Source organism: Xenopus laevis, chromosome 9_10S (genome assembly GCF_017654675.1).
Source record: "Xenopus laevis strain J_2021 chromosome 9_10S, Xenopus_laevis_v10.1, whole genome shotgun sequence".
Taxonomy (NCBI): domain Eukaryota; kingdom Metazoa; phylum Chordata; class Amphibia; order Anura; family Pipidae; genus Xenopus; species Xenopus laevis.
This window is the reverse complement of record NC_054388.1, coordinates 68,816,087-68,828,663: the sequence shown is the minus strand read 5'-3', so window position 1 is coordinate 68,828,663 and position 12,577 is coordinate 68,816,087. Positions and strand designations below refer to the sequence as shown.

At 40.1% G+C, this 12,577-nt stretch overlaps 1 protein-coding gene across 2 annotated transcripts; it reads left to right on the top strand.

Annotated features, from left to right (window-relative positions):
- The first annotated feature begins 7,226 nt into the window (after positions 1–7,226).
- On the top strand, positions 7,227–10,252 carry hoxd1.S (homeobox D1 S homeolog). Of its 2 annotated transcripts, NM_001090566.1 has the most exon segments (6): positions 8,170–8,649; positions 8,652–8,662; positions 8,664–8,813; positions 9,311–9,625; positions 9,627–9,697; positions 9,700–10,249. In NM_001090566.1, coding segments are annotated over 6 exon segments (960 nt in total). In that variant the 5' UTR covers positions 8,170–8,248; the 3' UTR covers positions 9,712–10,249.
- The last annotated feature ends 2,325 nt before the right edge of the window (positions 10,253–12,577 follow it).

The window sequence follows — 12,577 nt, the reverse complement described above, 5'->3', positions numbered from 1 at the left end:
CAGCCATGTAGCATCAGTTTATATTACAGGCTGACAGCATTTTCTGCTTGAATATTTGCGACAATAGCTTAGCTTCTCAACAGCTGCTCAGAGCCCACTGAGAAATGTGAGTGTCGCAGACACTTTCGAAGATGATGACCCCCTGTGACAAGTTTGAAGTCCAGGATCATTGCTGCTATTGAGAAACTGAAACTTTAGGCTGGTGCAATAAGTGTGATATATAAAATATGGGCACTTTTAGGGTTTAGTTCTCCTTTTAAGACAACATACCCTCGCTTGCTAAATCGAATAGTTCATAAATTTTGCATTATTCCTGAAAAACAAGATATTTTCATTTTAAAATAGTTTTACGTTATACAACCCCTTCGGAACTGAACTTTGGCACACCAGACAAGGGTGGCAAATTTGCACCTGCTCACCCATTCTTCCCCTAGTAGCACCATGCCATTGCATGCCAAAAAGTTGACATCAGTTGACATGGAAAAGGTGTAGAGAGACCAGGAGCTGGTCTCATGATGATCCACTGAAAGACAAGTGTCTCTGCTACCTTCAGTAACCCAGTTGTGGTCTTGCTGCCCACTCTATTGGGGAGTTTTTTTTAACAAATCTTTATTTATGACTTTTTCTTAACGGAGGGGGTACAGAAGAAGAAAAAAGAGGGGGTGAGTAGGAGTGGGGGTAAAAAGTTACAAGAAGAATCCAGCATTTATCATCACAACTTTTGTATAAACATACATGCATTCATAGTCTCACTTTTATAACTTCCACATCTATTAAGCTGGTAACGAGAGAGAGGAGAGTAGTATAATACCATCTTACTCATATTATAGTGGTTACTTTTACTATCAATTGTCTTAATTTTTATCTATTGGGGAGTTTTTATGATTGAATTGGGGAACTTGAAAACCAATAAGCTAATGTAGTTGTAAGCCCATGCACTTGCTGTTGTCCTGCAAAGGATTTACTTCTGTTTATGACATTGTCATATCATTTCATTACATAAAAAAATTGGTGGACAGCAATAGAATGATTTGGGGGCCAAGAACTGTTAGTTGACATTTAGGACTCCCATATGTACCAGGTTGCCAAAGATTAGCTTCCTTTCTTACACTGTGTCTCTACAGTACGTCTTTACAGCAGGGACATTTCGAAATTTTACAGTTTAATAAAATTCAGAAACTCTGCTCTCAACAACGTGAATCCATCATGCACTGCATACAAATGAATGCTTGGTCATTTAAATCAACAAGTTTATTATTTAATGTATTAAGAAATAGCATTATTTGCTACAAAAGGTACTGTTGATTAGGGATACATAGGATGTGAATTGGTTCAGGTTTCTTAGGGGTTTAGGTAAGAAAGGGTGAAACACCTACACCTATAACAGTAGGTAGATTATAATGGTCACCATTATTAATTGCTATGTGTTATTTTGCACCTTTTATTACGTGATCAGTAGTGTGCTAAATGTGCTTAAAAAATTGTTAGAGAATGATTTATTGAAAATGTCTCCAAAAACCATACTAGTCAAGCTCCTACTTCCTGTTGCCTAGTATTTTCCCAGGCTATGCAGAGGTACAGGTAGCACTCCACACACTGTGCTGTAGCATAGAAACCAATCAGCAGCTAAGCTGACCTGATAGGGAACTGAAGCCTGTCTTTATTTGTTATTTCATTATTGCATACAAGATTGGGGGGATTTCCAGTTATGCCAAATGTCTCCTTTAATGGATCAGATGAAAGTGAGTGGCCAGACAAGGAATGACTGACATATTTAGCCTGCTTGAGTATATCGAAGTATAATACACAAAAGCCATGAATATCTTGTAAATTATATCCTTATAAACGGTGAGTATTGATGTAATTTCTGTCACATGACTGACTAAAATGTGTGTATTATAATTAATAAAGTACCCCCAGTATATTTTACAAGAGGGGGTACTTTATTCACTATATATGGGCTAGGGATGCACTGAATCCACTATTTTGGATTCGGCCGAACCCCCGAATCCTTTGCGAAAGATTCGGCCAAATACCGAACTGAATCCAAACCCTAATTTGCATATGCAAATTAGGTGTGTGAAGGGGAAAACATTTTTTACTTCGTTGTTTTCTGATAAAAAGTCACGCAATTTCTCTCCCGCCCCTAATTTGCATAAGCTATCTAATGTATCAGCCAGTGCAACTGGTTCAGGGAGAGAATTCCACATCTTCACAGCTCACACTGTAAAAAACCCTTTCCCGAATATTTAGGCGGAACCTCTTTTCTTCTAATCGGAATGGGTGATCTTGTGTCAACTGGAAAGACCTACTGGTAAATAAAGAATTAGAGAGATTATTATATGACCCCCTTATATATTTATACATAGTTATCACATCACCCCTTAAGCGCCTCTTCTCCAATGTGAACATCCCCAATTTGGCCAGTCTTTCCTCATAGCTAAGATTTTCCATACCTTTTACCGGCTTAGTTGCCCTTCTCTGCACCCTCTCTAATACAATAATGTCCTGTTTGATTCTATGCCCCTTTTAATACAGTTCAAGACCTTATTTGCCCTTGATGCTGCTGACTGGCATTGCTTGCTACAGCCAAGTTTATCATCTACAAGGACTCCAAGGTCCTTTTCCATAATAGATTTGCCTAGTGCAGTCCCATTAAGGGTATAAGTGGCTTGGATATTTTTACATCCCAGGTGCATGACTTTGCATTTATCAACATTGAATCTCATTTGCCATTTAGGTGCCCAGATTGCCAGTTTGTCAAGATCCTGTTGCAAGGATACCACATCCTGAATAGAATTTATTGGGCAGGATAGTTTTGTGTCATCTGCAAACACTGATACATTACTTACAATACCCTCCCCAAGTCATTAATGAACACGTTAAATGAAAGTGGACCCAATACCGAGCCCTGAGGGACCGCACTAAGAACCTTACTCCAAGCAGAGAAGGTACCATTAACAACCACCCTCTATACCTGATCAAGTGGGGCACAGTATCAAACACTTTGGCAAAATCCAAACAGATCACATCTACTGCCCCACCCACTGTCCAGCATCTTACTTACCTCATCATAAAAAGCTATCAAATTTGTCTAACATGACCTATTCTTCATAAAGCCATGCTGATTGCTGCTCATAATGCCATTCACTAGGACAACATTTTGAATGCGATCCTTAACAAGCCTTCAAATAATTTGCCCACCACCAATGTCAAACTTAATGAATTGCCAGGCTGAGATCATAATCCCTTTTTAAATATTGTTATGACATCAGCTTTTCTCCAATCCATAGGTACCATACCAGATGAAAGCAAATCTGAGAAAATCATAAATAGCGGCTAGTCTAAAACAGAAATAAGCTCTCTTAGAACCCAGGGGTGTATGCCATCAGGCCCTGGAGCCTTGTTTACATTAATTTTTATTAAAGCTTTATGAATCATATCCTGAGTCAGCCATTGACTAGATTGAGCTGAGCCATCAGTGCAGCTATGAAGTACGCCTGGGAACTCAGGCTCCTCTATTGTATACACTGAAGAAAAGAACTGATTTATCACATTTGCCTTTTCTGTATCTGTAACAACCATACTGGTACCATTACCACTCTCATCCTGCATCTTTTTACTTTTAATATATTTAAAAAACATCTTGGAGTTAGTATTAGCCTCCACCACAATGCAATCTTCATTTCCTTTCTCTGCCGTCCACATTGAGGATTAACAACATTTATTATAGTGTTTATATTCATTAAATGCAGCTTCTGTCCCAACAGATTTGTAGTTTTTTAATGCCTTTATCTTCTTTCCTATTAATTTCCTTACTTCTATATTAAGCCACATTGGGTGATTCATAGAACTTCTACATTTACTCCTTAAGGGAATAAATTGAGAACAGTAATAATTTAATAACATTTTAAATGACAACCATTTCTGTTCTGTGTTTTTAGCTGAAAACATAATGCCCCAATCAATGTTCTGAAAGGCAGCCCTCATGCACTAAAATTAGCTTTTCTGAAATTCTTGGTTTTTGTTGCCCCAGTGTATATTTGTTTTTTGCACCAGACATTAAATGATATAACATTATGGTCACAATTACCAAGGGGTTCAATGACTTGTACATTGGCTATAAGTTCTGGGTCATTTGAGATCACTAGAACCAGAATAGCATTTTTCCTGGTTGGCTCCTCAAGCCATAAAATTGTCATGCAACAAGTTTATAAACTTGTTCCGATTAACTGATCTAGCAGTACTGTTACTCCAGTCAATATCTGGGTAATTAAAATCCCCCATTATCATTACTTTACCCAAACTAGCAGCCTTTTCTATTGGCATCAGGAGTTTAGCCTCCTCCTCCTCACTTACATTAGGGGGTCTATAGCATACACGTACAATTAATTTGCTGGAATCTTTACAATTGGTGAACAACTCCATCCATAAGGCTTCTGCCCCCTCATTTTCTAACATAACCTCCTTTACCATAGAAACAAGTACGGTGCACTGTGGAGGGAGATATATAGACTTAAAAGTGACTTTAAAAATCCATATTTTATTGTTCCATTAATATTCCATTTAAAAAGACACAGTTCGTGGCTACCAAGCCACTTTCTGAAAAGCGCACTGGTTCACACAAAAATCAGATATAAATACACATAGGTGCAAATAAATCCCACCCCATGGTCAATTCTGTCTTTAGAAAAAACAGTGTCGGACTGGCCTACAGGGATACCAGGAAAACTCCTGGTGGGCCCAGGTGTCAGTGTGCCCCATGCTGCTAAACATTTGGCCTATTCCATGGCCATTCCTTATTTTTGTGAGAACAAAGAGGCTAAATAGTTGGAAAAAAAGAGTATAGTATGTAAAGAACAGAGACTAGGAGAATAGAGGTTGAGTGAGGAGAGGAAGATAAATAGTACTTAGAGTGGGCCCCTGGTCTAAGATTAATTGGTGGGCCCCTGGTGTCTCAGTCCGACACTGTATAAAGCTATTGCACAAAACATTTTGAATGCAGCCACAACCAGATTTGATTCCATTTATGGTTGTCAGGGATGGATTTAGGGTAGGGCAAGAGCCTGCAGCAGAAAATAAGTGTCCAAATGCAGCCTAAATAATTTATAGCTTTCAATTACAAGTGGATATGCTGCATTCCCCTATTGTTTTATGCATGCTTGACTGCATTAACGTAAAGTACATTCACATTCATATTCAATTCCTCTCTAACTTCTGCTACTTTCCCCTCGTTATTGAAACATGCCTGTGTCAAGCCCATTCTGAAAAAGGCTACACTGAACTCATCCTGTTTGTCTAACTAATGCCCCGTCTCTCTCTTACAGCCAGCCTCTAAACTTCTGGAACATCTTGTCTTCTCCCAAATTACTAACTTTCTCTGCACCAATAATCTGCTTGACCCTATGCAGTCTGGCTTTCTTCTTCTTTCCAGCTTGAACGATTGCCCTCATGACTACACAGTAGCTTGTCTATATAAACTATAGTAGTCTTTCTGAAGCAAACACTCAGATTTTACCAGTGCATGTTAACAGTATATTATATGTTAGTTACTTATAAACACTTTCCTTTTTTGGTGTTAAGGTGGCCATATACTGAGAGATCCGCTCGTTTGGCGGTGTTGCCAAACTCGTGGATCTCACCCCAATATGCCCAACTTGAGGTGGGCGATATCCACCTGATCCGATCGTGGGTCCTAGGATTCTGAGGGGACAATTGTACTATGGGTAAGCAGGTAAGCAAAAATGGGCATTTCACCAATTTTTGCACTTTGCTCATTGTTAGTAAATGAGGGCCACTGTGAGATTACTGACATAATACATGGCTGGAAATTATTTACACACTCAATGGATATATTTTTCATTTATCTATTCCATAAATAGGAGAATAAACCAAATGCTTGATTGCTGGGTGAGTAATGCAATAAATGTAGATCATTCTAAAAACGTTCTGAATTTCCCTGAGAAATGAGATCAGCGGGCCCAGAAGTAAATTCTGTCAAAACACCCACGTAATCCCCTATCACATCTGATGACTGCTGAACTATGTGATACATTATGCACCCCCATGACTTACAGCATAGGCTGGAAATATCAATCTGTACCCAGAGGAAACAATGGTAGCTCTTTGGATTATCCAGTTTCACGGTGGAAGCAGATGTGCCTGTGATCATATAACAAATATGTGTTCTGTATTATTATAAACCTCTAGTACTGACTAAATATAACTCTGCTTAAAGGTCTGGTAAGTGATAAATGACCACAATCATGCAAGAAATAGGAAAAGAGAAGTAAAGAGTAGCCAATCCAGCTGTTACTGAACTACACCTCCCAGCATCCCCTGAAGGGATGAAATTAGAGACGATAAGGATACAAGTAATCTAATAAATCAGACCCTATTTGAGGAGGGAATACTTAGATTAACCTGAAGCCAACCAGCTGTTGTTAAACTACAGTTCCCCACAAAACTGGTGTTTGTGGCAGGATGCTCATATTTGCAGTTTAATAACAGCTGGGTTTTTTTGCAATAAACTTTTTTTTTTAACTTTAAAATACATTTGCCCCTGTTATGCTGTTGGCCCAGGTCAGTGATCCCCAACCAGTAGCTCGTGAGCAACATGTTGCTCTCCAACCCCTTGGATGTTGCTCCCAGTGGCCTCAAAGCAGGTGCTTATTTTTGAATTCCAGGCTTGGGGGAAAGTTTTGGTTGTAAAAAAAACAGGTGCACTGCCACACAGAGCCTCAATGTAGGTTGACAATTCACATAGAGGCTAAAAATGGCCAATCACAGCCCTTATTTGGCACCCCAGGAACATGTTTCATGCTAGTGTTGCTCCCCAACTCCTTTTACTTCTGAATGTTGCTCACAGGTTCAAAAGGTTGGGGATCCCTGGCCCAGGGCAACAGCAATGATGTGTTAGGAACTATGTAGGGGGCTACACACAAAGTCTCTCTCTACAATGAATAATGCAGCCACTATTGTAAAATATATAGTGAATAAAGTACCCCCTCTTGTAAAATATAAGGATATTATAAGTTACCGGGGAGTTTCATGGCCATATAGCCTTTTTTCAATTGCAGCCATTGCTACACAGCAGCTTGTTTATATGAACTATAGTAGTTAAGCAAACAGATCCGTTTTACCAGTGCAGCAAATCAGAACATGAAAATATCATTATTTTAAAACACTTTTTGGTGTTACTGTTCCTTTAAATTCTGGATAATCTGCATTATGTAAAGTTTATGGCAGACCTAAAAGATGGCAGAGACTACCCTTTAGTTACACTCTTTGGAGCTCAGATTTATCTAGCTAAATAACCACTTGAGAAACACTGATACCTGTCTTCAAACCACTTGTATTGTAAATACGGAATACAGACAATTCCTAATGTGAATCCCTGGTGCTAAGTGAGACAACACTTGCACACCAGTGAAGCTCCAAGAGGTAGGTCCCAGGGAGTGTACAACTAAACAAAGGCAAAATTCTCATGGGACTGCGCCAAAGCCATTAGCTTTCTGAACTCTGGGTTCCAAGCACTTAGCACTCCCATTTGCTTCCATTAACTGCGGCCGGTGGTAAAGAGGGCAGCACAACTTGTAACCGCGACAGCATCATAAAAACATTAAGAGGATAAGCACATTTCTCATAAAGAATCGTAGGGAGCCAAGCGCAGGGTTAAAGCAATTGAGGCAACACTTCTATAGCTCTCTGCAGTCCGGTGTAAGTACACCATGTATAGAACTGATTGATATACATCAATACAGGCAAGAGTTGAAGTACCCAGACGTTCCAGTACAATGCGCCATACATACAAGGGATGATACCCTCCTGCTAAAAAAGTACAATGTTCAGAACGCTGCTAGCCCACTGAAGAGCCCAATGCCACTCCCAGCACTCTCCTGCACATTTACCTTCCAAGGAGGGATTTTTTAGGCTGTGCTGCTGGAGTAAATCCCATGTGCTTGGTGTGTAGTGCTTGCCCTCCCAGGACATATCGAGTCTAGCACTAGGCATCAGGCTGCGGGGGGTTTCCCCATTCGGAAAGTTTAAAAGAGCAGCCGCTCCACCACCAGCTGTGAGCTCCACCTGAATCCATAGCAGGGAGCGATCCTGATTGGTTACTATGAAGCACGTGAGCTGCACTCTATATTAGGCAATACAATGTAACAAGTCCAGAGGAGAAGACCAGGTGAAAGATTGAGGGATCAGCAGGTTCCTCAGCTGTCCGGCCAGAGAAGTCTCCCTAGAGATGAATTCCTACCTAGAATACACTTCTTGCGGGGATGTTTTAGCTTTTTCACCCAAGTTCTGCCGCAGCGACCACAGAAACATGAACTTGCAGCCTTACCCTAGAAGTGGAGCAGATCATTCCTTTATGCCAGTCGGGGGTGTGCCCGGATCAGTTGCCCACCAGGCTCCACACCAGTCTCCAGCACTTTATGCTCCTTGCAGCCTGGATGTCGCCTATGAGCCGACCCCACCTTCTGACTACAGTTTCTTGCACAGCAGCCCCGATTACGATTATTATGGATCTAATCACCAGATAGAAGAGACTGGGGGGCACATTCCCTATGGTAGCTCACTATTTCCAGGCAATGGATCTTACATCCTCAATGGGCAGCTGAGCTACAGGACTCTTGGAGAAGAAACTCAAATGGCCCAGTGTAAGGAACCACTAGAAGTTTATCCTGGGGGCAACTTGCAGAGTATCTCCCCCTCGCCTGGCACTTACCCAAAACCTGCCTCCCCGGCATCTGACAGCTATGTCAGCACGTTTGATTGGATGAAAGTTAAAAGGAACCCTCCTAAGAAGAGTAAGTTTTTATTAACACGAAATCAGAGCAAGTCATTCCAAAATCCAGTGTCTACCAATAGCAGAGAAAAGGGTGCATTTATTAATCAGCAGTGTGCAACTAGTGAGGCTGAATTGTAACACTTTAACACTTCCCTCTGGAATCCAATAAACTACAATGTAACACTTTTATTTCCTTTCTAGAACTCTGATGATTTAAATTGTTACAATTATGACTTGTTTGGCCGGTCGTCCGTAGCAATGTACTTTTACCTTACTTGTAACGTTTTGCTTCTCATTCTGGACGGTGTAGTTTTCTCTTGGAATACAGCCTCATTGATTGTATAACTTTACTCTTCTTTGTGTTCCCTAGCAAGTTAAATCTCCCTTTATAAACATTGGAATGTGAAATGTGACCAGTTAAATTGGCCCTTAGCCAGATTATCCATGCGTCATGGCGCATCAGCAAAGCGCAGAGAATGACTGAGTCGCTAATGTTCTGCATTTATTTCTCCGTAGGTATACCATCTGAATATGGGGTAACAAGTCCCCCCTGCAATGTGAGGACAAATTTCACCACCAAACAACTGACTGAGCTCGAAAAGGAGTTTCACTTTAACAAGTATCTCACAAGAGCAAGGCGCATCGAAATCGCAAACTCTCTCCAGCTCAACGATACCCAGGTTAAGATCTGGTTCCAGAACAGAAGAATGAAACAAAAGAAAAGGGAAAGGGAGGGAACTTTGCCCAACTCTCCCCCATCCGGACCCGCGTCTAACTTCTGCGTAAAACCTCCACATTTGAAGTCTGTAAATGAGACTGCGACACTGTCGCCATCCAAGGACGCTTCACCCTAGAGACTCAAAGCAAGAAACCAAATATGTGGGATTGTCTGCTGCACCCCAAGCAGCCAAAACTAAGGGGACTTTGCACTATAGTTCGTTACTTGCAGTATTCCCTATTGAATGTACAGTATCTATGTATATACAGACTTTAGAAGTTCAATACTATATCTATGCATTAAATACAAATATAGGGTCTGGGTTGTTTATAGAGAGAACAACATGAAGGGTGGAGATTTACAAGTCCTCACATATATCTCTATATATTTCTGGTTCAGTATGTAAGATTACACATGCCATGTATGTGCAACAGAACAAAGTCCTGTAGCCAGACACCCATGTACTGCACATACTGTATAAAGTCACAACTGACATTACCAAAGATGGATAGGAGTCTGCCATCTCCTCAACTTTATCGACTGAATTTGCACTACTCGATTTTATGTTGCTGTTGTTCCCTGTGCCTCAAATCCATGCGGTTTCTCCTTCTGCAAAACTGACTGAACTCATTCTGGGACATACACTAGGAAGCTATTATTTTAAGGCGAATTTTATAAGATTTTACTGCTGTATATATCTATTTTTTTATAAACTAATAAAAATCCAATTTACTATGCAAGAGCACGAATTTTGTAGTTAATTAATGTAGAGGTTAATACTGTACAGATCTGGACTGGACTATCTATCTATCTATCTATCTATCTATCTATCTATCTATCTATCTATCTATCTATCTATCTATCTATCTATCATCTATCTATCCATTGCAGTCTACAAAGTACAGTCTGCTTGACTTGTACAGCACTACAGCAGGAAATGAGAAGTGCAATCAGACATACACGCTGGCACATGCCAAAATCCCAACAATGCCGCTTTTATAACATTGTATCATGATTGCCACTTTAATACATAGCAACATTGATAATACACGTGGGCACCATTTGAGTGGACCGTGGGAAGGATATCCGACCTCAAAGTAACCAAAGTGCATTTGCACGGGGAGATGTTAAACTCATACTCCTGCATATAAAAAGCAAGTTCCACTTCAAACGATTCTGTCTGGGACAATGACAAATTCTCACTTTCAAAGTGAAAATCACAAAGGGCCAATTGAATGAAGGGAACTCGTGGCTCTTCCTTTAGTTTATAATCAAAGGATCACACAGGACATCTGTATTACAAGGAAAGATCCACTAAGCTACATGATCGGTACAGTATGAGGGGTCCCGCTTTGGTAGGTGAACCAGACTACTTTACTGGTTTATACTGGTGAAACGGGAGAATAAATGGTCCTATGATCACTGTCACCCTAGAACAGCGCCTCTGTTATAAAATCCCATGTCGCAAGTGATCAATCCTTCTGCTTATTTGTATGTAAGTTGTTGTCAATATTATTTTTGCATTTGTGACCATCTGCTCCCGGCTATCTCATGCTAATGCCCCAGTCATTGCAACAACAGAAAATCAAAGGCTTGCACCTCTGTGATGACCTGGGGATGCACCCAGAGGCCTTTGATATTGCAATGTCCCTTCCCTGATAGGCATCAGCATTTACAACAAAAGTTTAGGAAACACATTTTAACATCCAAAGACACAAATGGTTGGACTGTTTTGGCAATTTTATAAAAGGTGACTTCAGAGGTTCCTAAATAGAAGAGGCAGCTTCTGGGATCTGCTTATATTGTGATATCAAATGGCCATTGTGAAGATCAAATGTGTCACATGACAAAAGTGTATTTGTTAAAGGAAGTTCCAGTGTACACATTCCCTTTTTAAATGTTTATTTCTGTAAAAAGAGAAGTCCTCCTATCTGTGACATTTTGTGACAGCAGTATGGCAGCATTCCCACCCCACTCTGTGTAGGGGGCCTGGGTCAGCCTGAGTTCATACCAAGCCATGGCCCTTAGCCTACCTGTGTCCTAAATAATCAACAGCATTACATTTCCTTTCCCTGGTAACCTTCCCATATATTCCATAACATATTACACATGGCACTAGTGTGGGTGTGCCCATCCAATTTACCTTGGAAGACAATATTTCACAAGCACAGATGCAGGAGCCTGAAATAAACACATATGTACCCAGTTTTTCTTTGTCCCTCCTCTGGTAATATATACAGCAAAGCCTGTGAGCATTTACTTCTCTGTATTTTTTTTAACAAGATAGCTCTATTTACATCACATTAACAATCCATTAATTTCTATGGGATTTTTAAAAGAGTATTTATCAATGGATGAAATTTAAAGTTCACCCTTTGATAAATATGCCTTTAAAAATCCCATAGAAATGAATGGAGAGTGGCGGAATTTCAGGACTGTGGTGATCTCTAACTTCACTCTTTGAAAAATATGCCCCTATGTGTCCCTCTTAAGGTGTCCCTGAGTGATGCCTCTGTTATTTTTTACATTGGGCCTGGCCACCATTCCCCCTTATAAAGATACACCCCCTGTACAAACGCATAGCACCTTCTACACATAATAATAATAATAACAATAATAATATAAAGAGGTTATAAAATAACAGGTGTACAATTAGTCCCATCTCTAGTAAACCATAGAAGACAATGAACATGTAGCTTTGTGTTCTGCAATTTGAAAGCAAACATCTGACTAGCTGTTAAACATTACTGGACCTGGAACAAATTTTGCACATTTTATTACAAAGCCCTAGGGGTATATTTAACAAAGAGTGAAGTTAGAGATCTCCACAGTCCGCAGAGTGAAATACCGTCTCTCTCCATTCATTTCTATGGGATTTTTAAAGGCATATTCATCAAATGGTGAACTTTCACTATCCCCCTTTGATAAATACACCTTTAAAAATCCCATAGAAATGAATGGAGAGAGGCGGTATAAGTATTTCACTCTGCGGATTGTGGAGATCTCTAACTTCACTCTTGATAGTGTGCATGCAGCCTTAGTTTTTTATATATCATCAGCAAGTT